The 26,045-nt window shown below is 39.6% G+C and overlaps 1 protein-coding gene across 3 annotated transcripts in view; it reads right to left on the reverse strand.

Moving 5' to 3' along the window:
* Positions 1-14,204: 14,204 nt before the first annotated feature.
* arhgap18 (Rho GTPase activating protein 18) overlaps positions 14,205-26,045 on the reverse strand; it is a 138,193-nt gene continuing 126,352 nt past the window's right edge. For all 3 annotated transcript variants that reach the window (XM_072556035.1, XM_072556034.1, XM_072556040.1), the window contains exons 11-15: positions 25,845-26,039; positions 23,202-23,354; positions 22,676-22,809; positions 22,408-22,466; positions 14,205-19,460 (exon numbers count right to left, since the gene is read on the reverse strand). In XM_072556035.1, the coding sequence (XP_072412136.1) occupies positions 19,369-19,460; positions 22,408-22,466; positions 22,676-22,809; positions 23,202-23,354; positions 25,845-26,039 (633 nt within the window). In that variant the 3' untranslated portion in view covers positions 14,205-19,368. The remainder of the gene's footprint in view (positions 19,461-22,407; positions 22,467-22,675; positions 22,810-23,201; positions 23,355-25,844; positions 26,040-26,045) is intronic.

Genomic DNA, 26,045 nt, shown 5'->3' on the forward strand with positions numbered 1-26,045 from the left:
TAGGGTTGAAAGGTTTGAGCGACAGGGAGAGGCTGAATTGGCTGGGGCGATTTTCCTTGGTGTGTTGGAGGCTGAGGGGTGACCTTAGAAGTTTATAAAATCATGAGCGGCATGGATAGGGTGAATAGTCAAGGTCTTTCCCCAGTGTAATGGTGTCCAAAACTAGAGGGCAAAATTTAAGTTTGGGGGAAAGACTTAAAAGGGACCTAAGGTTCAACTCTTTCACACAGGGTGATCTGTGTATGGAATAAGCTGCCAGAGGAAGTGGTAGAGGCTGGTACAATTGCAACATTTAAAAGGCATCTGGATGGGTATGTGAATAGGAAGGGTTTAGAGGGATGTTGGCCAAATGCTGGCAAATGGGATTAATTTAGGATATCTGGTTGGCATGGACAAGTTGGATCAAAGGATCTGTTTCCATACTGTGTATCTCTATGAATCCAATTAGCAAGACAATATCTGAAGTAACCAAAGGATCATGGTTAGCAGAACCTGAACATTGAATAATGTAAATAAATAATTAATAGAGAAGCTTAATTAATGTTGTAAACAAGTTTGAGGTAGTTCTACTGTTACATGGGATATGAAGCACAGAAAAGGACCATTTGCATCAACCTGGTTCATTTTGGAACTGAGCATTAACTGTTTGATTATTATACTTTTTATCGTTCAGTCAGCGATTGAAATCAGTTGGTGATTTCTTAGATGTCTCCTTGGCTAGTTAAGGCAGGTAAACTCTCTACTGAGGAGATAAAATCTGAATGCTTGTGGCTAAGAATGCTTTTATGGTTTGAAGATGTAGTTCTCATGAACTGGTGAGGATGGACTGGCTGCCTTACCTTCCTCTGGTGCTGGCTCTGAGATTGGAGAAGGTGCTGCCCACTATTATAAAACAAGACCAGATGGGTTTTATCAAGGACCCCAGCTCTTCAAATAATATCAGGGGGGTATTGAATAGAGTGCAAGTATGTCAGCAGAGGTTGATTCTGGGTTTGGTGTTTTCCCTGGATGAAGAAAAGGCATTTGATTGGGTGGAGGGGCTGGATCTCCTTTGATGCTGTAGACTGCATTGGTCTTGAGGGGCCTTCGCTTAGATGAGTGGCAGTATTATGTAGAGACCCCCCCAGGAGGCGGTAATTATGAATGGTGTCAAATCAAATAATTTTAACGTGGGGAGAGGCAGCTGACAGGGATGTCGCCTCTCGCTGCTGCTATTTACCCTGGTAATTGAGTCATTGGTGGAGGCCATCCGGAAGGACCCTGAAATAATGGCACCAAAGGTGGGAATTGGGGAGCACAAAATTACTCGAAGTGTATGATGTCCTTCTGTTTGTGGCTAACCCGGAAAAGTCCGCACCTCGGCTAATCCAAAAAATTAATTTATTTGGCAGTTTTTCAGGATTCAGGATAAATTTTACAATGTCGGAAGTCATGCCCATGGGAGGATTGGGGGAAGTGCCTGAGCTGGAGGATGGAATACAGTTTCCTTTTCAGTGGTTGCAGAAAGATTTTCTCTTCCTGGGAATTTTTACCACCCCTATCTTCCATCAGCTGTACAGAGCTAATTTTGTGCAATTGTTTGAAAGGATAAAGCAGGACTTGCAGCAGTGGGAGGGGCGACCAATATTGTGGCTAGGCCGTATAGCCCTGATTAAGGTGAATGTTCTTCCTCGGCTATTATATCCTGTGGCGATGCTCCCATTGTTGTTACCCAGACAGGTGCTGCGAAGGTTTACTGACTGGCTTGGATCCTTTATTTGGTGCCGTAAGCACGCCCTAATTAAATTTACCAAGCTGCAACCTCTGCAGGATATGGGTGGGGGACCTCCCAACTCTGAAGAGATACCAAATAGGCGCCCTGCTATCACATGTGGGTGACTGGGTGCACAAGGACTCAAGGTCGATATGGCTTGATGTTGAGGCCTTGCAGACAAGGTATCCCCTTGTCAATTTACTGTTTATGGACAAGATGAGATCCGTGGCTGACTATTGTGAAAGTCTAATTATCTTAAATACGGTGAAAGCATGGAGGATAATGCGGCAGGCTGAGGGCAATTTGATCTTGCCGTTCACCCCATTAGGGGGAGCCCCAGGATTTAGGCCGGGGTTAATAGACTCCGGCTTCAAAGCTTGGAAGGGTAAGGGAATCTCCTATTTGGGAGATTTATTCAAGGGAGAGGTCTTGATGTCTTTCAGCCAACTTAGTCAGAAATATGGGATTTCTAATCGGGACTTTTTCCGATACTTTCAGGTTAGGGATTATATACAGAAGAAGACTGCACTCTTGGCACAGCTCTACAAGTCAGATATAGAGAGAAGAGTGCTCTGGTATGGGGATGCTCTCTCAGTTAGTACCATATACCATTTGCAGAGAAGAAATACACTGGTGGATATGGAAAGAATCCATGGGATCTGGAATCAGGAGCTAGGGGAAGAAATTTCGTCGGAAACTTGGGAGGAGATGTTGGAGAATGTAAAGAAAATCTCAATACGCAATAAAGCACAAGCTATGCAAATGGCACCAGCGAGGTCAGCAAAGTTTAAGACAGGATCTTCTCCGGGATGTCCCAAATGTAAAATTATCATAGGCAGCCTTACACATTGCTTTTGGGTCTGCTACAAGATTTGTGGATACTGGGGTGCTATAGTGAATGAGCTGGAGAAGATCTTGGGAATTGATGTTAAGACGGATCTGGTATCCCTTCATTTGGGACTGCTGAATCTGCCCTCTCTGGGTGAGCATGGGAAGAGGTTATTTAACATTCTTACACATTGTGGAAGGAAGGACATCCTAATGAACTGGATATCAGGAAACAAACCCAGTTCTAGTGGGGTGGCGCAGACTTATGATGGAGTACATCCCCCAAGATTACCTGCCAAGTATAGTGTGCCATGGAACGGAACAATTTTATAAGACATGGTGGTCTTTTTTAAATTACATAGACACAGACCTATCGGCGATACTGATTAGGGCCTTTATACAGCTATGAGGGCTTTATATGGTGGTTTGGAAACCCCGGGGGGTGGGATGGGAGGGGAGGAGGAGGCCTGGTAAATACAGGTATAATAACTGTTGCTCCAATAGACGGGAGCATCAATGGGGGTGTGGCAAGTGGAGTAATGTACTGTAGTGTAACTAAATTAAATTACAACTGAATTAAATTACATTACATTTTATTTAAATCAAGTTTATTTTAAAAATGAGATGATTGTATCCCTGTAGAGTAGTAGATAGTTTATTGTTAACATTACTGTAGTATAATAGTATGACATCATTTCTATTTTTCTGTATTTTCGTATTTAATAATTTTTTCTTTTGTAAAAGTGTAAATTTTTTTTCAATAAATATATATAAGCGTTAATTGTAGCAAGGGCTGTTGTGGCTTAGTGGCATTGTCACAGACTTTGAGCTAGGAGGTCTGGGTTGCGCCAGAGGTATCTCGTAGTATGACTGAACTGGTTAATTGGAAATTATTTAACAAGAAAAACACCCGAGTAATAGTCTTGTGTCATAGTTGTGCTGTTCTAATCTCTGGGCTCAAAAACCACAAACCATGAAAGTATATCTGAACAGATCAACATTGAAGGTTCAAGGCACTGGTAGTGTCCTTGCCTCTGAGAAAGGAGGCACTGATTCAAATTCTCCCTGCTCCAGAAGTGTGTAATAACATCTCTGAATGGAGTGATGAGAAAATGTGTAACCTTAACAGTAAGGGCTATTGTGGCACAATAAAAATGTCCCTACTTCTAAGCTAGGAGGCCAAGATTCAAGTCTTGTGTCACGTACGTGTCTAAATGGGTTGATTAAAACACCTGTAACTTGAACAGGTGTCAACAGCAAAAGCCTGCAATTGAATTATATAAGTGTTGCTTTGCATAAGCTTCGTGACATATAGAACCTTTCTCTTGTCAAGTGAGATGCAACTGCAGACAAAGGGCTAGTCGTGTACTAATAATGTCCTGCATTAACTAAAATTAGACAGAATAGCATTATTAGGTTTATTGATTGATATCCTTAGATAAACTTAATCATTATAAATAACTAACTGACAAATTAATTGTTAAGCATGAACTTTCCTAAAAGGGTGTGACACTGCTTTGAAACGCCACAAGTTATTGCAAAGGAATTAATGTAATTCTCGGATTGAAGTAAAGCATCAGGAATTCCATGTGGGTAAAGGGGAAGGTGAAATTTATAAAAATTGAATCATCTGTATGGTGATTTTTATTCCCTGTAATTGTTTAAAGTGTTATGGTTTTTCTAGAGGAATGCTTTACTTTTTTTTAACAAGCAGCAACATTAGGAGTTTCTGGCTTGATCTCTTCATGCCTGGAGCAATTAGATTGACATGGACTGTGTATATTGCCTTTGAAATTTGAAATCAGGAGTCTGTCTATACCTGTTTGAAAGAGACATGACTATTTTTGTTGAGAATCTATCTAAAATCAATTCAATCAGGCAAGTTGTTTATGAGAACCACATTGGAACTTCAATGGCATCTTCCCATTTTCCAATCAAGGTGTAGGATCTCAAGGCTGTTGGGGATCTTATTTGTCAGCTAAAGAGCCAGCAAGAACCCAATGTTGTCTCTCTTCAGGAAAATTTGCCTCTTCTTGTGCCATTCAGTCATTTAACTCACCAGTAATGATCCATTTTGTAGGATCAAAGACCCTGGGGTCAAAGGTCCTGCTCCCTGGTAGTTTCTGTGTTATCAGTAATGCCACTGTGCAGCTAATACTATAATGACCTAAGACCTATGACCAAAAAGAAGGGATCCAGTCTCATGTTAATGATGGTGGGATAGAGGGGATGAGATGGGGGTAACTGTGGGTTGTGGAGATGGTAGCAGCAAGGCAAGAGAATGGTTATCAATGGGCCTTTGCCTTCCCAACGCAGGTCCTCAATTAGACACTCTGTGTGTCTGAATGAGGAACTTCATCCCTCCTCCACTGCCCCAAGAGACTCTCATGACTCAAAAATTCTTAGGTGACTCTCAGGTGCCACAACAGTTTGCTCCTAGTTCCTTGCCATGAACATGCCAACTGCAGGGATGGCATCTGGGTGAGAAAGGGTATCCCCTGAAGACTTGGCCCATGACATGGCTCCTGTCCGGAACCTGCAATCCGGAACCATTGAGAGAAGGCACAATGTCAACCATAGCTCAAAAGAGAACGGCCCACTGGACTGGTGAAGAGGGCATTCTGTACACTGCACAGAGGATTTCCAGGGTCATTGTGCTTTGCTGTACTACACACAAGGCTATGCAGCAGGAGATGGAGGAGACGGAGTTATCCTTAGACAATGGTGTAGGGGTAAAAACAGATGACCATAAGGGAGAGTATGGTTCCAGCTGGAGGTATGAGAGTGGTTGTCCCACACTTTTCAGGCTTCCCTGCCAGATGCCACGATGAGAGCTACTTTGGTTAAATTCCACCGGGGCATGGTGGATTATTTTTAATTCATTCATGGGATTTGATTGTTGCTGATGGGACTAAAATTTAGTGCCTATCTCAAAATGCTGAGAGGGCAGTTAAGAGCCACCCGTATTGCTGTGGGTCTGTTTTTTTTTCTCAAAAGCACATCAATGAACTGCGTGAGCTTTTGCTTATGGCTGTTGACCTCTGCTATCCGTGTCCCTTTGGTCAGAGAGTTCCTGGTGATACCATAGGAAAACAGCAACATCCACCACTCCTAAATACTATAAAACTCAACTAGCAGAGAATCATCACTGAAGGCAACATCTTGTGTTTTTCATGGGTCGCAAGAATTTCCAAGATCCGAACTCTTCAATAATGAGGGAGTTTTGAGGAAAGGTCACTGGACTCAAAATGTTAACTCTGATTTCTCTCCATCAATGCTACCAAACCTACTGAGCTTCTGTTTCTGTTTTGTTTCTTCAAAAATGCTGCTGACTTGTTGGGATCAGATACCTGTCTGTGGGCCGTATATAAACATCTACACCTTCATTCTCACCAGCTCATGGTGGAGTCATCACCTTCCTGCCCACAATCGACTGGGCCCCACATCTGTGCATAAAAGCTAAATACTGCAAATCTGAAATAAAAACAAAACAATTCTAAAGAAATTTGGCAGGTCTGGCAGTATATGTGGAGAGCAAAACAGAGTTAACATTTCAATCCAAAGATTCTTCTTTGCAACTGTAATGGCTGGAAAATGGTGGTGTTTATGTTGTTGACAAAGGGGAAAGAGGAGAAAATGGAACAGACGCAAAAGCTAAATTTTCCTTTGGTTAATAGTTGTATGAAAATGCTAATCATAGATCGTAGAATCCCTACAAAGTGAAAACAGGCCCTTCAAGTCCACAACTATTCTCCGAAGAGTAACCCATCCAGGCCCATTCCCCTACATTTAACCCCTGACGAATGCACCCAACCTATACATCCCTGAACACTGGACAATGTAGCACAGCCAATTCACCTAACCTGCACATCTTTGGACTGTGGGAGGAAACCCACACAGATACAGGGAGAACATGCAAACTCCACACAGACAGTCACCCGGGGCTGGAATTGAACCCAGGTCCCTGGTGTTGTGAGACAGCAGTGCTAATCACTGAGCCACTGTGGGGTATTAATGGTAGATTTGAATAGGAGAAAATAGATCAGCTCTACTGAGAGAAACCCAACAAGATATTGGGGGGAGAAGGTTGCTGATCAAAGTGGAAGACAGTGTTCATAATCTGTTATTCAGTATCTAAGTGGAAAACAATATGCTGTTTGGAGCTTTAGTGGAACTTTCCAGCAGACCGAGAAGATTGGGGCCATTCTTATGGGCAGAGCAGAAGTGTGCTGCAAAGTGGGTATCCAGCCTGCTCTAGATCTTGTGAACATAAAGGAGGCTAAGTTGTGAACACTGAAGACGGTAAACTAAATTGAAAGAAGTACAAGTAAAATGCTTCAAATGGAAACTGTGTTTGGAACCAGTGAGGATGGATGAGGTGTATGGACAAACATTATATCTTCTTGGATGCTTAATAAGATGTCGTGGAGGGGAGGGCCATGTTCGGGACATTGGAGAAATGGACCAGGGATCACATAGGTTTCAGCACCTGTGGAATGCTGCCAGTGGATAGGAGAGGAAGATGTGTTTGATGGCACCCTGTTGGCTGTGGCAGAAATGACAGGGTATGATCCTTTGAATGCAGAAGCTTGTGGGGTGGGAATATGAACAAGCAGAAAATTTTCCTTGTTCCTGGAAGGAGGGAAAGGGAGAAGGCAGAAATGTGAGAAATGAGTTGGACACAGCTGAGGTCCTATCAAGCACATTGCAAGGTAATCTTCATTTGAACAAAAAGTACTACAATTCAAAGGCATTTGTGTGGAAGGTGGCACCAAAAGATTAGATGTGGTGAGGTGGAAAAATTGGGAAAATGGTATAGAGTCCTTGCAGGAAGTAGGGTTTGAGGTGGTATGGTCATGGCAATTGTGAGAGTCAGTGGGCTTTTGGTAATTATTGATGGACAGCCCATCGCCAGAAATGGAAACAGTGAAGTTGGGAAGGGAAGGGAAGGCAAGAGTCGGTTATGGCCCAGATAAAGATGAGAGAAGGATTGGAATTAGAATAAAAACTGATTAATATTTCCAATTCTGGTTGAGAGCAGGAAGTAACACAGATAATGTGATTGATGTACCTGAGAAAGAGTTGTGGGCAGTGTCCTGGGTAGGATTGGACAAGGGATGTGCAGGATTGAGGAATTATGAGGTGGGAAGGGGAGGCAATGGCCTAACGTTACTGTCATTGGCTTGTTAATACAGAGATCCAAGTAATGTTCTGGAGACCATGGTTTGATTCCTGCCATGGCAGATGGTGGAATTTGAATTCAATAAATTTCTGGAATTAAGTGTCATGGTCATTAAGGTGACCATGAATCCATTGTCAATTGCCAGAAAATCCCATCTGGTTTATTATTGTCCTTTGGAGAACTATCGATCTTTGTGCATTTTAAGATCACCAGAACTTCCTCTTCTGAAATGTGGACTCTTTTGAAGACATCACTATTTATTTATTACATTAGCCATGAATGCTATCATAAAATTTTAAACATGCACTAAACAAGTGTTGCTTGTCAAGTTTTCCCTTGTTTCAATAAATAATGCTTTTATTTCAGTAAGCTGTTGAAAATGCTTCAAAACCACATTCACTCCCTGAGTTAAGGTTAGTAATAAATTCTATACTACTTGGAAGCACAAATAAAAATAGACTTTTTGAAAAGTGATGGTCATTTATTCTTTTCTATTTTTTCTGATTTAGAATTGTATTAGAATTTGTCATCTTTCCTTTTAAAGGATCATGAGATTAATAGGTTTAATCATTCTTAATACTTCACCTCTGCTACACAAGCTGGATTATGCTTTTTTATAATTCACCCTCTCACTGTCTGACCAGCATTTATTGCCTTGCTGCCCTTGGTCTGGGTGGCTTGCTAGGTCATTTCAGAGGGGATTTGAGAGCCAATCACATTGCTGTGGGTCTGGAGTCACATATAGGCCAGACCAGGTGAGGACAGCACATTTCTTTCCCTGAGGGCATTAGTAAGCCAGATAGGGTTTTAATTGTCATCATGTAGATCCATCAATAATTACCAAAAGCCCACTGACTCTCACAAAAAGGAAACAATAAAAATATTGGATATGAGATCTTATGGAAAACCTATTATGATAGCCAGATATTCAATAAAATCAATTATTCATGTTCAGAGAGCTCAAAGCAGCCACTCCATTTATGCTTGCAAGGCAGTTGTTCAAGCAAGTACCAGAATACAATCTACTTTTGAAAGGGAAGATAATAGCCGGCTGGTATTATTGCTAGACTGTTAATCTAGAAGTTGAACGAATGTCTGGAGACCTGGGTTTGAATTTTGCCACAGCAGATAGTGGATTTGAATTTGATTTAAAAACAAAAACAAAAAATCTGGAATTAAGATCTACGTGATGTAAATTTATCAAGTGTTATTTAAAACTTTATATAATTCAAAGAAATCATTACTTTGATCCCTTGTGACTTTGTAACAATATAACTTGTTCTTCACATTTTTCTTTCAATTATTATGCTTTTGAATAGATAGAGATGCTTTAACATATTTTATTATTTGCAACTTAATATTTTGTTAAATGTAACCCATTTTTCTTAATTATATCTTGAAGGTTTATTGGAGAGACAGTAAATAGCAGTGATGAAAATGTTATTATGGTGTAATAGCTTTCCACGTATATCTTTTACTTTGATCAAATCACTTTATTTCATATGGTATTCCTCTACCTTCATAACAAGAATTCATGTTTAGATTCTTAGTTACTTGCTATTATGTCCCTTGATCTATGATTTTCAAATATAAACCTTGATGTTGTGTGATCCTCCTTTGTGTGGAAACCTGCCTGACAGTAGCGGAAAAACAAAATCATGCATAGACTCTAGCAGTTTATTTTTAGATTCATTTCCTTTGGGGCAAGTTTTCATCTTCACTCTGTCCATTATTCAGGAAAAGACAGATGTGGTATTGAAAAGAATAACCACTGCTTTTCACTATTTACAGGAATGATTTGGAATTTGGAAGCAAAAATACAATGACTAAATTTGCAAATTATATCACTTTGGGTAGGATTGAAAACACTGAGAACTGCAACAAATTACATCACATTAATAAGCTTGCAGACTGGTCCAGTGACCGGCAATTAAATTCAATATTGACACATCAGGTAGTACACTGCATTAAGAATTACCATTGTCATTGGCTGTCCTCCAATTATAAGATGACATCTACTGACGGTTGCAAGTTTCTGCCATTGCTCAACATGTGACTGAACAGACTGATTTTCAACTGACAGATCTGGCACAAACCCAGTGCCAAGGTCCCATGAGGTAATGAGATCAAAAGTGTAGAATTTGTTCCTTTACTTTCCTTCTTTGCTGCCACTCTGTAACATGCTTTGGATCATAATGTCTTAATGATGATGCAATGTGAAGGACACAATACCATTCTGACTAGTAGGTAGCAAGCTCCTCCCAAACATTAATATCAATGCTGCTGCATTTCAAGAAGATCTTCAGGATGAAGAGTTTGAAAAGTTTCCTTTGTTCTTCCAAGAATTGTAGCTATTTGACAATTGAGGAAACAAAACCTGACAGGGGAGTGGTTTTTAGTCATCTAGCATCTGTCTGTAGCACATGAAGATAGTGATGGCAATTGCTCTGCATGCTATGACAGAGAGAGTTGTTGTCAAACAGTCACTGACAACATAATCCACAGTCTCTTGTTCAACCTGTAGGGGAGTGGAATATTTGGTCGATCTGGCTGATAAATAAATTTTGTTTGCCAACATTAGAGGATATGTCATGTTGCTTTGTATGCAGAACTACATAGGGACAATAATTGTGAAAGGGGCGCAACTGAACAGAACAGTCAGGGCTAATAGGGGATTAGATGACACATATTAATGCAGGAGAGATGGCCATCAATAGTCAGCAACTCTGTTTTGATAGATTTGTGCTAGGTGTGGCAGGATACTGCATCATGTCAATAACTAAGCTGTATCCTGAGTTTCAGAGGGTAATGAGGCGAGACGAGGATAGTGGTAGTGTTGGGAAACTCAGAGCTGATGGGAGCAATAAAGTTTTGGGGATGTCACCAAGATTAGTAGGTTGACCCTGTGACTTCTACAGGGAAGCATGATATGGGTTGCCTTCCATTCTCATCTGAACTTCTACTATATATGGAAATAAAAAAAAGGTTGCCATCACATCCAGAGAAGGTAGAGTAAATGTTTTTCTTTCTGTCTGAGGTGGTGGACTCTAATTTCTGAAAAATAGGAGACTCATCACTGGGCAATAGCATTAGTCAAGCATTTGTATAGTACAGGTAGAAGACTGCTGTGATTACAGAATTCTGTATGCAAAATGTATGTCATGGCCAACATATGCATGTCATGGCCTTAAGCAATCTTGACCATGTTTCTGAGGAAGAGCCATAGAATCTCTAGAGTGTGGAAGCAGGCTATTTAGCCAATTAAGTCCATACCAACCATCTGAAAAGCATCCCTTCCACGGCTAATCCATCTAGCCTACACATCTTTGGACAGAATGAAACTCAATGCAGATTATGGGGAGAATGTGCAAACTCCTGAGGTAAAGTCAATCCCAGGTTCCTGGTGCTGTGAGGCAGCAGTACTAACTACTGAGCTACCATACCACCCCAAGTCATAGTGGACTTGAAATGTTAACTATTTTTTGCTCTTCACAGATACTCCCAGACTGATTGAGTTTCTGCAGTATTTTCTATATTTGTTCACTGCATCATTGATCATTACAGATTGAGCGTAATTATCTTGGTGAAGCAAAAGTAATTAAGGTGACCTTTGAAGTATCACCGACAAGTTAAAGTTGACACTTTACCAATTTTTGGTAAAGTTCAGTCCACTGAGTTACAATCTTCCTACAAAATTCTCCAATTTTGGCTGGTTTTCAGCCTACAAACAGGGCTCACAGCTTGAGGGAGCTTTCAGGAAGAGAAGGGAAAAAAAATCTTTGTCTTCTCAAACCCAAATTCATAAAATTCAATCACATGAACATTTGTACCACATGATTTCTATTTACATTGGTTGTATATTCTGAAGGTTAAAAAAAACCTCATGATTCAAATAGCTGCCCTTTAGACATTGTTTCATAGCTAAGGTGACATATTGTTTTAAATGTTGCAACTGCTATTTCTGAATTAATCTATCCTCCATGTTAGTGGAATAGGAAGGAGCTGTTCACACCTCCAAGGGTGCCATTGTCTTTGCTAGGATCTCAGTCGACCTTTTCTCTCAGTACAATAGGATGTGACTTCACATTGCAGCGGAGCAGTTACCTCAAGTCAACATCTGTTGTTTAGCGGAAGTGTATCTTTTTTTAAAGTTCTGCATATGACCAGCGAGTGAAATTACTTACATCAAATATTAACTTGTAGATTGTTGTAAGAGAATATACGTATCAGAAAGATTGGAGAGAGCAGAGTTCTTTTCTTTTGAAGGGGTATCCTGATTTCTTTACCCATTGTCTCAAAACCTTTCATAAGAGGAAAGAAAAATGTTGTGAAAGAGCATAACTAAAGGTGATCGACGTAAAATATTGGCCAGGAAATCCATATTAATGACTTGGATGATGGAAGTGAATATACTATTGCCACATTGACACAAAAATATGTGAAAGCAAGTAGTAAGGAGAACACAATAGTCTATAAAGGATATAAACAGGTTAAGTGAGTGGGCAAAAACTTAGCTGATGGAATGTAGTGTGGAAACATGCACTTCCTGCCAAAATGCATAACCTCACATAAGAGCTACATATTATTTAAATGGAGAAATACTGCAAGAAGCTGCAGCACAAGAGGATTAGGAGTCTTCATCCTTGAATCACAAAAATCTAGCATCTCCATTCAGTGAGTAATAGGTAAATGGAATGTTGGCCTTTGTTTCAAGGGAATGGAATATAAGTACAAGGATGTCTTGCTAAAATGATACAAAGCACTAAATAGACCACTCCTAGAATACTGAGAACCGTTTACTCCCTTTAATCGAAGGAAAGATTTAAAACATTGGAGGTAGCCTAGAGAAGGCTCTTTAGGTTGACCCTGGGTATGAAAGGATTTTCTTATGAAGAGAGGGTGAATAGGTTGGGTTTGTGGGTGATCTTACTGAAACTATTAAGGTTGTTGTGTCGCTTGAGAGGGTAAATGTGACAAGGTTGCCTTCCCTTGTCAGAGAGCCTAGAAGAGGAAATGATCTCAGAATAAAGGGGTCACCCATTTAAGACAGAAACGAGGAAGATGATTTTCTTAGGGTAGTGAATCTATGGAATTATTTAGTGCAGAGGCCTGTTGAAGTTGGGTTGATAAATATATTCAAGACTGAGATAGGCATTTTTAAAATCAGTAATGAAATTAGGAGTTAAGAAATTAAGAATAATTAAATTAATAGGCAAAGCCAGGAAAATGGAGTTGAGGATTACCAAATCAGCCATGATCTCATTGAATGGAAAAGCAGATTTGAATGGTTAAATGACCTGCTTCTTAAAGCTTATGGTCAATAGAGTGTCCAGAAGAAACTTTTTATCCAACGGGTGATGAGAATGTGGAACGCACTACCACAGGAAGTGGTTCTAGTGAATAGTATAGATACTTCTAAATGGAAGCTAGACAAGCAATAAAAACTAGAAGGGAAATTAAGGGTAACAATGATAGATTTTAGATGAAGAAATATCATCTGATTAGGTTCAAATGGAACATAAATGATAGTATAGACCATTACAACCAACTGGTCTATTTCTTTGCCATATATTCTACATAAATAGCAGAACCTACACTACATCAGTCTATAAGGCAAGTATTAAAATTTGAGTGACTTCTTCATGGGAGGTTGCGAGCAGACAGTAATACACATGGTGAAGAGACCAGTGACTTTAAGGCCTGGACTTTATTTTATTTCCATCTGCGAAGCAAACAGGCATCTCAAGACCACTTGCCAGGCTTGGTACAGAGGAATATCGACCTGCTCGAACAGCAGTTGAAGCTACAGGTGTCGATTGAAAGGTGAACCTTAAATCTCCACAAATTCCAATCTTGCAGAGCCTGCCACACACGATCAGTCATACATCATGATTAAATGCTGACAGACATTATGATCTACCCACTTTGGATGCTTCCTGGTAATGCCTGTCCAATCACCTGTCCTTTGTTAAAGAGACTGAAAGCAGGATTTAACTAGACAGTCAATTTTCTCCCACAAGCAAACACCGATTTAGTTCTGAGCTTTTAACAATATTATGAACTAGAAGTGTAAAATTTAATGAATAATATTAATGCCCAATGATTAAATACTTATTTTGAGATATTTTATTCATAAATGCAGGTGGTTAATACACTGTAACTGTGGATATATTATTTACCATGTTGCTCAAATTGAAATGTAACAAAGCTGTCTGACAAAACATTGCAAGTTTGTGTTAGTGATGAATATGTTATATAAATATTCTGCACATGCACGTGCAATGTTCTCTTATGGAAAACCTTAAATCACAAAGCAATGGACATCATTGCAACAAATGGATCAAATATACTTTTTATTTACAGAACTAGAAAATATTAACTGTACAGTTAAAAAACTGAAAATATATTCAAACAATAGCAATATTTATATATAAAATAGCCATTTAATTTTGAACATATTCAACAAAAGTCTAAAAGAATTGGATCATTTGCTTTTTAAACAAATATCACAGAAATCCTCTGACAAAGCAGTACAATTGAATCAATATGATGAAGACTCATTAAAGCATGCTGTTTTATGGCAAATATCATACAAGTCTTAGAAGGTAAAATGCAAAATATTTTCTAAATTTCACGTGACATTTTTATTTTGCCTCAGGAGACCATTTCCACAAATATGTTGACTCATTATTTTTTAATTTCTCTCTCACTTTTACTGTTATTGAACATCAATCTCATTTATGTTTGCAACAGTTTTTCAAGATGATTTTAAAAATTGATCAGCCGCATGGAATTAAGTTGAAAGATTAATGCTTGCAATTTTATTTCCTTTATTCTTTAATGGGGTGTTAGCGTTGCTGGGTGGGTAAGCATTTATTCTCCATCTCTTATCGCTACTGAATGGAGTGTCTACCTTGGTCACTTTCAGAGGGCTGTTAAGAGTCAGCCGCATCATTACGAGTTTGGAGGCACACCTCTTCCAGACAAGCAGCAGATTTCCTTCAATGAAGGATGCAGCATACTGAATATGTTTTATGACAAATTACGATATTCTCATGATCAACAATGCTGAGACTACCGATGAGTGTCAGATTCTTTAGCTGTATGATAGGTTTTGAAACTAGGCACAAACTTGGGCCTCTGCAGCCCAGTCATAATACCAGTGTATCACCACCTCACTACACAGGCAAAAGTGAGTACTGCAAATGCTGGAGATCAGAGTCAAGATTAGAGTGGTGCTAGAAAAGCACAGCAGGTCAGGCAGCATCCAAGGAGCAGGAAAATCGACGTTTTGGGCAGGAGCCTAGGGATTTTTCCCGGAACATCAATTTTCCTGCTTCTCAGATGCTGCCTGACCTCGCTACGCAGTTGGACACGACATGCTTGTACAATTAATTATTTGTTATTTTAATACAGACATTAACCTTCTTATTTTAAGTTGGTTAATGGTCCTGCATGAAAAATGTAAGAAATAAATTAAAAGCTATTTTGGATGCTTAGTGGCTGCATAAAACAGTGGGCAGAGCAAGTTATTCAACCCACTGGACTGGATTAATGTTTATTCCAATTGAACATAATGGTGCACAATATGAGATCTTTTGCACACCATAACTCCCTGACATCATAGAAATAAGGTCTAAGGTTCTGCTACCTCCAGCCTGCCCAATAATGGACCTAAACTAATTTAAAAAAAAATGTTTCTATGAGAGAATGTTAGCAAGTTTTGAGAAGATGTGTAGCTCAGGTTGAGGTTCTGGATATAAGTTTGCTCACTGAGCTGGAAGGTTCATTTTCAGACATTTTGTCACCATGCTAGGTAACAGAGAGAATGTTTCTCTGCCTATTTAGTCCTAATGTGTTTGTGATGTAATCTACAAAATATCTTCAAGCTCGCTCTTACAGACCTTACTTTAATTCGTTTTGCCTTATTTTAATTTGTTTTGTGGAGCTGTGGGGCACGATTGACTTAGGTTGTCATGTTTTATGAACAAGCAATGTTCTCGCTAATGTTTCCATTCATTCGTGGAGAGAATTTGGTTAAGTACACCAATATCAAGATAATGTCCACAACTGTGCTACCAGTAAAGACAAACAAAAACTGTGTGGAATATATATAGTTTTAAAAGGTTACCATATGTGTGGAAGAAGAAGAAGAAAAAAAATCACCTCAATCCACTGACATGGTAATATGTTGGTCTGCAAATTATTGAATACAATTTTAAACTTACCAAGCGGAATTTGTAGTCACAACTTCTCGGTTAACTAGCCATAACTACTAAACTACCGTGCATAAAAAGAGAGGTATTTGCTGGTTTTTAAAATTGATTTGATGATTTGGTTTATTTATTGTCATGTATTTTCTTACAAAATACAGTGAAAAGTGTTGTATATTGTCGCCACTCTCTGGCGTCAACTTAAAAAAGCGAAAAATAAACCAAAGCATAGAATATAGAGGTAGAAGAAATAAAGAACATGTGTTCTTTACAGCCCTGCTTATTAAGTGCTGTGTCGTGGGCTATGTGCCTGGCCTCCCTGGCTCAAATCCCTTTGCTGCAATGTCACCACTGGAATAAAAGTCACCATTCTTTGGCACCATCTTGCCTCCACTGACACCCTTACCACTATGAGAATCATTGACCTTTGCCAATGCAGAGACCCCCACTGATGCGGCTACCGCATCGGCCCAACCTCGACCCTGCCATTACCGCCATGATTCTGTGCTGGACTCAGATGCTTCTAGAAACCCAAACTCGCCACACCACAGCAGCCACGAGTTGGTACTATTACCACCTCACCAATGCAGAAGCTACCAGAATCCAAACTCTCACTTGGTGCCACCACAAATCCACTCACCGACTGCCACAAGCCCACGCTGGAACTACTTGCCACCGCTGATGCAGTCACCGCCACTGAGCTCTTCAACAAGAGGGCAATACATTAAGAAAAAAAAAGTGAAAAGTGAAAACATAAAAAAAAAAGAAGAAATGAAAATAAGAACGGACAGAATGGACAAGCCCCAGACTCAGAAGCCCTACTCCACTGACACCTTACCGGAAGCATCCATCGTAGCACCTATTGTAGTCACTTAATAAAAGAAAACTTGAATTAGCAGGGACAGCGCAAGGCAAGGATCTTTAGTTCTCACATGACAAACTTTAAACAACCAGAGCCAAGGCAGCTAGCCTTTTGAATTAGTAGATAAACTGCAAAGGCAACTTTTCATGATTCCACATACTGAGTGTTTTCCCTCCTTAAAAGTGCTTTGAATGTGTGGAAACAGCAAAGTCTTTTGTTTTTTTGCATCAAGAAACATAATTAGGCAGAATTTTCTTAGGAGGAAATTCCGGGAATACCAGGATTTTCATTGTTGGGTGTGGGGTGCAGGTTTGTGTGGGCAGCACTTGGGAAAGAGGTCCAGGGTAGTCACAATGATTGCCAAGGTGGGCTGTTTAAAAAGACTGAGACTCCATCCTAGTTATAACTAAAAAGAATGCTATAACCTTCACTGCTCGCACTCCCCTGCCATGCCACCTCCATCCCACCCCAAAGCTCATCATGCTAGGCTATGTCTCCCCGCTCTCTAAACCACACTTTGTTATCTATTCTTGGCCAATAACTCCATTAATATTTTAAAACAGCTGATCCCCAAGGAAAACACTGATTGATTGACACAGCTCTGGCTCTCTGATCTCCTGTTAAATCCACAACTTTTTTTACATGGATGATTGAACCTTTTATTGGTTTGTTGCAAAAAGAGTTCTTTGTTTAAGTGGAAACCAAATCAATGAACGAATGGACGACATTGTTAAAGCTTTTGTTTGATATTCCACAGAATATTTGCTGTTTCTATACAGTATATTGGGGGTGAATAGACATGGAAAAGCCATAAGCTGGCATGGAGGCCCTGAAGAGCCATGGGGGTTAGGCAGGGCGGCACAGTTTGTGATGCATAAGATCTGCTGAACTTGCTTTCCGAAAAGTTCCCTCATACAGAATATGGTTCATGATACCTTGGAGGTACCATGAACCACAAACCATTTACAAGTTGGCCTGAATCGATGGAGATTGTGGAGGAGCAGAACACACCCATTTCCAGAATGTTATGGGAGTGCAGGATGAGGGTTCATGTTTTAAACCAGTGTGGACTATGAAAGCAAACTCTTTCTTGCAATGCATATAGAACTGATTTGAGAGGTGGCATGTGTAGTTTGTCATGTCCCATCAAGAACCATCACATTTGGGCGGCACGGTGGCACAGTGGTTAGCACTGCTGCCTCACAGCGCCAGAGACCCGGGTTCAATTCCTGCCTCAGGCGACTGACTGTGTGGAGTTTGCACATTCTCCCCGTGTCTGCGTGGGTTTCCTCCGGGTGCTCCGGTTTCCTCCCACAGTCAAAAGATGTGCAGGTCAGGTGAATTGGCCATGCTAAATTGCCCATAGTGTTAGGAAGGGGTAAATGTAGGGGTATGGGTGGGTTGCGCTTCGGCGGGGCGGTGTGGACTTGTTGGGCCGAAGGGCCTGTTTCCACACTGTAAGTAATCTAATCTAATCTAATTATTACTTGGAGAAGAACTGGGCTAGAAAGCCACAAATGCCCTTTATGTGCACTTGTCTTTTAATATGCTGAATTTTTTTGAAAGCAATCTTGCTTTAATAATTCCACAAAACTAGTCACAGCAAAATGACTAGATCAGTGGTATTAACAGCTGAAAACTCTTCTACTTAACACTTAAAAAACTCTTTCACCTTACCTCTTGCTCACCATCTCCACTTGCCGACTTCCCCTCCCAGTATCTGCTTCCTGATTTCAGCTTACCACACTGAGGAAGTGCGAGTGGGAGCATTAGAGATGGAAAGAGAAGGATAGTTGGGGAGGGAAGCAGTGAATGAGAGGGAGGCGACAGGGAAGTAGTGAGCTGGAGGATCCAGTGGGAAGTGGAAAGGATGTGGAGAGAAGTGGCGTGTAGGAGAGAGATGGTGGGCAGGCCAAGGAAAGGCAAGTGCTGAGTGTTAGTTTCAATCTTCAGGAACTGGCAGGAGTTAATTTCAGCTGATTAATCACGTTAGACTTTGCTTCTTGTCAATTAATTTCCTGTCATTGGGTAATCTGCTATTTCTTTGCTCATGGGCTAGAGCATCAGTAAACTATACTTTACCATCACGGTGTGCATGGCTGTAATAATTATGTGCTTATCAATTGATAAACTGTCGGTACACAAGCATGCAGTTTGAGGAGACCACTCCAATAAGTAATCTGTTGTCCAACAAAGGTTCAATTTGCTGATAAGAGTTTCTTTTTACGGTCTTCCCCCCATAAAATAAGCTTTCTTCCATACTCATATCCTTAAAAGTAGACAAATCTACATATATAAATCTAATTTTTAAAAAAATAATGACATATTAAAAATTCAATTCCATATCTGTCTGTTTCAAGTTCAGTTTTAGTCTTGAATTAAACATGGTTGATTATTGTCTGGATATCTCCCAATAATAAAACTCCAGCACAGGGAGAATGAGCCAGTCTAACTACATGGTCTCATTTGTTTTCCTGTACAGGGCCACTCATATCTGATATTTCCTGCCCCTCTATTAATAAAGTCAATTTCATTGACACCGAGGCTTTATAACCCACTCTGCGTTTGGATTCAGTTGGTATAGGTCTTTCATATAGGTGTCATCATCCAGACAGCGCTCTCCTGAAATCAAAACATTTACAGAAAAGCTCAATTGATACTGGTATTACTTAACAGTTAATATGAATTCAGTTTTAAAATCATAGAAACTTCTGATCTACGACAAATGTCAAAAGTTAGTAGCTCTAATGTTGTGTCTGAAAGAAAATTCTCTTCAAAGAAGCATGGCCCAGTAAATTTGCATATGTTTTATTTAACTATACAATAAATGTCCCAGTGGCAAAAGCTATCTCAGCTTCATCTTACGTGCCAAACAGATCAGCACTACAGAATCAAGATGACACTGGAGTATGGTGACATGTTGCAAGCTCTCTCAGTCTGTACTGCACACGAAACAAAACCCTTCACAGTACCCAGGTACATGTGACAATAATAAAAAATCAAATCAAATGCCAAATTTCTGCATCAGCTGATTTTAATTTTAAAAATCCTATTATTACTCTCCCTGCTCTTGCTCCCACCACAGAAACATTTCAGCTTTGTCTTTCATCATATGTAGAAAATTGGTTCATAAATTACGCAAGCCTGGCAGATTTACAGGTCCTGATTTATATTTAAGGGTGTCTCTTAAACTACTAGAGTCAACATTATCCAAAATGCAGCAAATAATTGTACAATGAGGATCACGATAATCAGTAACTGTGATGACACCTACGTCATCAATAAATGAAACAAATTAGAGGAAACCTTCAAGACCATCAATAATACTCTTACTGGCATAAAATTCACTAGAGAGGAGGAAAACAACAACAAACTGCCATTCCTATATGTCGCAGTAAAGTGAACAGCCAATGGGGAACTTCAAACCAGCGTCTACAGGAAAATAACACATACTGACCAAATATTGAACTACAGAAGCAAATCATCCCAACACCCACAAATGAAACTGTACTAGAACATTATTTCAACAAGCCATCACACACTGCAGCACAGAGGAACTGGCAGAGGAGAGAAAAATCACTTATACAGTGTATTCAGAAAGAACGGGTCCCCAATGAACATAGTCTGCCAATTTCTCAGCAACAATCCCCAATAAGTAGACAAAACTCGTCCAGAAACCGTAGCCACTCTCCCTTACATCAAAGCTATCTCGGAAATGACTGCCAGACTACTCAGACCGCTTGGCATCAAGGTAGCCAACATTCCACCAACACACTAAAACAGCAGCTAATGAACTTGAAAGACCCTATACAGACAACAAACAAAACTAATATCATTAACAAACACTACATTTGACAAACAGGCAGAAAACTAGCCACCAAGATGTACGAACATTAACAAGCCACAAAAAGATATGACCTACTCTCACTAGTGTCCTTACATGCAGATGAGGAAGGACACCACTTTGACTGGGACAACACATCTATCCTAGGGCAGGCCAAACAGAGACACACACGAGAATTCCTAAAAGCATGACATTCCATCCAAAACTCTACCAACAAGCACATTGACTTGGATCTCATTTACCACCCCCTGAGAAAAAGAACAGGAAATGAAATCACCACAGGAAGTGGCATTACCAACCCAAGGAAACCTAAACACACAAACAGAAAGCGGGCTATGCCACCTGCGCTTCATCCGTAGGCTCACTGATGATGTTACCTAGTATGGTGACAAAATGTCAACAAACCTTCCAACTAAGTGAGTAAACCTACATCCAATCAGTAACTGTAAACAATTCTGCATGAACAGAAATAAAGCAGTACATTGTGGAAACAAACATCAAGCCAGTCAGCATCTGTCAATTTTTGGGGGCATCTTCTTTCTTCCCTCAAATCTACCAAGCAATGTTTCATTTAAGTTGGCAAGTTTGATTATTCAGGACAATTGGTTAATTAATTGTCATTAAATGGTATACAAATTAGTTTAGGTAGCTCTCTTTCCTGTGACTTCCTTTTTCTAAGTCCAGTTCAGTTAAACTAAGTCACAGAATTTTAACACTCAGAAGGAGACTATACAGATGCCAATTGAACAATGTGCTCAATGCCAGATCCCAGTCTTCACTCCATAACCTGGCACAATCTTCCTTTCTAGATAGCCATCCAAATACCTCTTCAGTGCCTTGATGGAACCCACCTCTACCACACTACCGGACAGCATAGAACTTAACCATACAGTGTGTGAACATGTTTTTCTTTGACAACACCAAAACAAATAAAGTAAAATGTCAGAAATCTGAAGAAAGAACAATAAAACTAGAAAAATACAACAGGTGAAGGGTCAGTTTCTTTCCAAAACTGCTGCCTGACCTGTTATTTTTCTCCATATTTCCTTGTACTCCTCATATCTCCTTTGTTCCTTTCGCTTACATTCTTAAATTAGTGTCATCGTGTTCTGGATAGTCCCAAAAAGTCAGCATAGCTTTTCCCTGTCCACTCTGTTCAGACCCTTCAAGATTTTATATATCTCTACCAGTCTCTTCTCCAGCTTCTCTTCTCTAATTTGCCTACATAACTAAGTTCTTCATCCCTGGAACCAGGTCTGTGAAACTCCTTTAGATTCTCTCTAATACCTTGATATATTTTCTAAATGTGATGCCCAGAAGTTGAAGATAGCAATGATAGATACAAGTTCCATCAGAACAGTCTCAAAACAAGTCTATTAGTGAGTACAAGTCAGAAAAATAAGAAGCAATGAAGTGAAAAATATTATTCAACCTATTCATTATGTACCCTGAACAAAAAATATTTCTAATTTTCAACAATGATTGATATTATCACTCTAAGACCGCTGGTGTGAGAAATTAAAATGCCATACTAGCTGGGAGGTTGACTTTGAGGTTCAGACAATGTAGAGGAAGCCTTAACAGGCTGATTGCTATCAGGAAGCATATTGGCTGAAAAATCTATTTTCTCCAAAACAGTTATGAGTCACAAGGAAAATCACACAGATTCCTTCCTGCAATTTAATTATAGATTTCTCATGCTACATACAATTAGCAAATTCTTACCAATGTTTCCTCCAATTTCATATAAGCAAACTTCCTCTTTGTTCGTAGACTCAGTAATCCTGTTGTTATGAACAAAATGCATTGTTATTATCAGATTGTTTTGTTTTAAAAGGTGGGCAAAGTTAATTTGTATAGAATGAATAATATCAAGCATGAAAACACAGTTCAAATATAATCTGCTAACAACTGGTTATTTTGGTGGCAAGGTAAATAATGAGTAAGCAAGAAAGACAACGTCAGAGAAAGTAAATCTGAGGATTTGGCCTACCTGTTCTGGTTGAGACATTGTTGGAAACGTGCCAATATATCACCAGCTTTGAGATCTTCTGTTAGTTGAATTGCCATGGAAACTTTGGAAAGCGATGGTGCCTGAACTCGTATTACACCCTGAAGCGTGACTGGCTGTAGGAACACATTGACAAAAGGTAATTCTGCGTATTCCATTTTACTGCAATTTCCAAAATTAGAGATCCATACCACTCAGAAATACATGATGCGTGGGAACAGTACCATTTACAAGTTCTTCTCTTTACAACAACCCTACCCTCCAACCCCCAAACTATCATCAATAGTTTGAAGTTCCTCAACTAAGGTTCCTCCCAATTAGAATTCTGTGCACCTATTAAGGAATGTTAGTAAAGCTTACACAATGTAATGGAATGTTTTATAAATTGCCTCTGCAAAAATATTCATCTTTTGGTATATTTGATATACTTTGAAGGATGCCAATAAATCATTAATTACACTTTTACACTATTTTAAAATGAATCTAAACCTTGGAATGGCTGACTTACATCATGGAGACTCCTATCAGTTTGGTTCCGTTCATGTCTATCTTTATCATGCGTCATCTTTTTTAGAAGCTTCATTACAGCCTTTTCCTTGGACAGCTTTTTGTGGTTTTCAATGTTTTGTTGTCGGACTTGATTCATAATAAATTTTGGAATCTGAAAGATATTGGAATAAAATGCTCATTTATAGTTAACAATGGTCACCATTTAACACATTAACTTAGACTCTCATCATCGTGATGTTCCAACAAAGTCCCTCAAGACTAACTGGAACAGGATATTATGGTGATAATACCACATCTGGAGGACTGTGTGCTAGTTTTGATCTGTCCTATGAAGAGACATTGGGCAAACTAGATTTGTATTCTCCATAAATTAAAAGAATGAGAACTGATTTCTGTCTAGAAATAGGGGCACAAAATTAAAAATAAGGGAGATGCCACTTAGGTCCAAGATGAGGAGATTTTTCATTTGTTTTTACTCAGAAGGTCATAAATCTTTGGAATTCTCTATCACAGAGGGCTGTGGATTTTGAGTATGTTTAAGGTAGAGATTGATAGATTGCAGATTTCCACTGTCATGCAGGATTATGGGGAAGAGGTGGGGAAATTACATTGAAGTGTCTGATCAGCTGCAATCATATTGAATGTTGGGGGAAGGCTTGGCAGACTGAATGGCTCACCGCTGTTCTACATTCCTATGATGGTGGTATATGAGACAGTGTCTGTAATGGCACTAGTCTGTATTCAGCTCACCCAATTTTAGCATAACCCTGAGATGTTCATAATGCAGGATTGATAGGGATCATTTTCCTAATATTAATACCAGTTTGTAAGTCAATCCAGTTTCATTCTTTGTATTATATTGTATTAGAATCCCTATAGAGTGGAAACAGGCCATTTGGCCCAACAAGTCCACACCAACCCTCTGAAGAGTATCCCACCCAGACCCATTCTCCTACCCTGTTATCCTATATTTAATCCTGACTAATGCACCTAGCCTACACATCCCTGAACACTATAGGCAATTTAGCATGGCCACTTCACCTAACCTGCACAGGGAGAATGTGCAACTCCACACAGACAGTTGCCAGAGTCTGGAATCGAACTCAGGTCCCTGACGCTGTGAAGCAGCAGTGCTAACCATGGAGTGACCATGCCGCCCATTATTGGTCTTGGATTTTGTAGTAGTTTGACACAGGTTATGGCTTCTCAGGCCATTGCCCAGGATAGTTCAGGGTCAATTACATTATTGTAGATCTGGAATCACATGAGGCTAGACAAGATAAAATGGCAGACTTCCTTCCCAATGTGGTATGAGTGAACCAGGTAAGAACATAAGAACTAAGAGCAGGAATAAGCCTAGGAGCCTGCTCCGCCATTTGATACAATTGTGGCTAGTCTCACCTTGGCCTCAACTCCACGTTCCTGCACACTTCCCATAACCTTCAAGAAGCTGTAAATTAATAATCTTACTCCTCCACAAATTTACTCTATGTCCGAACATCCACACGGTCAGAAATAGTGAATTCCACAGTTTCATGAACCATTAACAGAAGTAATTTCTCCTCATCTGTTTTAAATCTGCTACCCCTTAAAATGATGACCTCTTTTCTAGATTGTCGCACAAGAGGAAATATCCTCTCTACTTCTACTTTGTCAATCCCTTTAATCACCTTCTATGCTTCAATTAGATCTCCTCTCAATCTTCTGAATTCTAGAGAATATAGGCCTAAACTGCTCAACACTGTCCATAAAACAAGCCCCTCACCTCTCTGAGAATCGATCTCGTGAATCCCCCCGAACTGTCTCCAATTCAACTACATCCCTCCCCAAGTAAGGGAACTAAAACCATGCATAAAATTCTTCAGGTACAGTCTCACTAATGATTTGTACAGTTGCAGCAAGACTTTCCTACTTTTTAACTCTATTCCTTTAGCAATAAACAACAAAATTCCATTTGACTTCCTTATTTCTTACTGTACCCATAGCCTAGTTTTCTAAAATTCATGCATCAGGACACCCAGATCTCTCTGCACTGAAGCACACTGAAGTTGCTCTCCATTTAGATAATAAGTTGCTTTTCTATTCTTTCGAACAAAATGGATAACCTCATGCTTATCCATTTTAAACCCCATTTGCCAAAGTTAGACTAATTTACTTATCCAATCTACATCCACTTGTAATTTTTAAAAATTATTTTATTAAAACTTGTGGGCTTTTCATAACAAAGGCAGATGGTTTCATGACTGCCATCAGATTAGATTGTTAAGTCCAGGTTTTTGTTACTCAAGTTAAAGTTTGGATTCAAATCCATGTTAGCCTGAATTTCTGGATCATTTATCTTTTACCATTTGCCATATCTTCCGCATAGTGTGGATGCATACAAATTTCAAACTGCAAACTCCTACGTTTTATTGGCTAATGTGAGACTTCACTGTCACTTCTGCATGCATAATTATACAAGCTTAAAAGCAATCATTTCTCACTTCATTGTACCATATATCATGCAGTTTGTGAATTTTTGCATATTCTTTACTAAGTGTGAAATGTATTCTTGTGGCGAGTCTCCTCGCCAGGACAGTAAATTCATTATATTACCCAACAAACTCAGACATGTGCTTTGCAAACCAGAGATTGTTCTTACCGTCCAAAGCAGTTCTTGGTACTTAATCAAGTAGCGCATAATGTTGCTTGTCCCAGCAGCCATTGCTAATTGAGTCTGTGAGCAATATCCTTTAAACATAAACAGGTTGGGTGCCATAATGACAGAAATGTTGTTTAGCGTCATCTTGTTGCTCTCTTTGTTGTCAATTAATCTCTGAAGAAATTCGAGCAATGACTGGAA

This window comes from Chiloscyllium punctatum, chromosome 3 (assembly GCF_047496795.1).
Source record: "Chiloscyllium punctatum isolate Juve2018m chromosome 3, sChiPun1.3, whole genome shotgun sequence".
NCBI classification, from domain to species: Eukaryota; Metazoa; Chordata; class Chondrichthyes; order Orectolobiformes; family Hemiscylliidae; genus Chiloscyllium; species Chiloscyllium punctatum.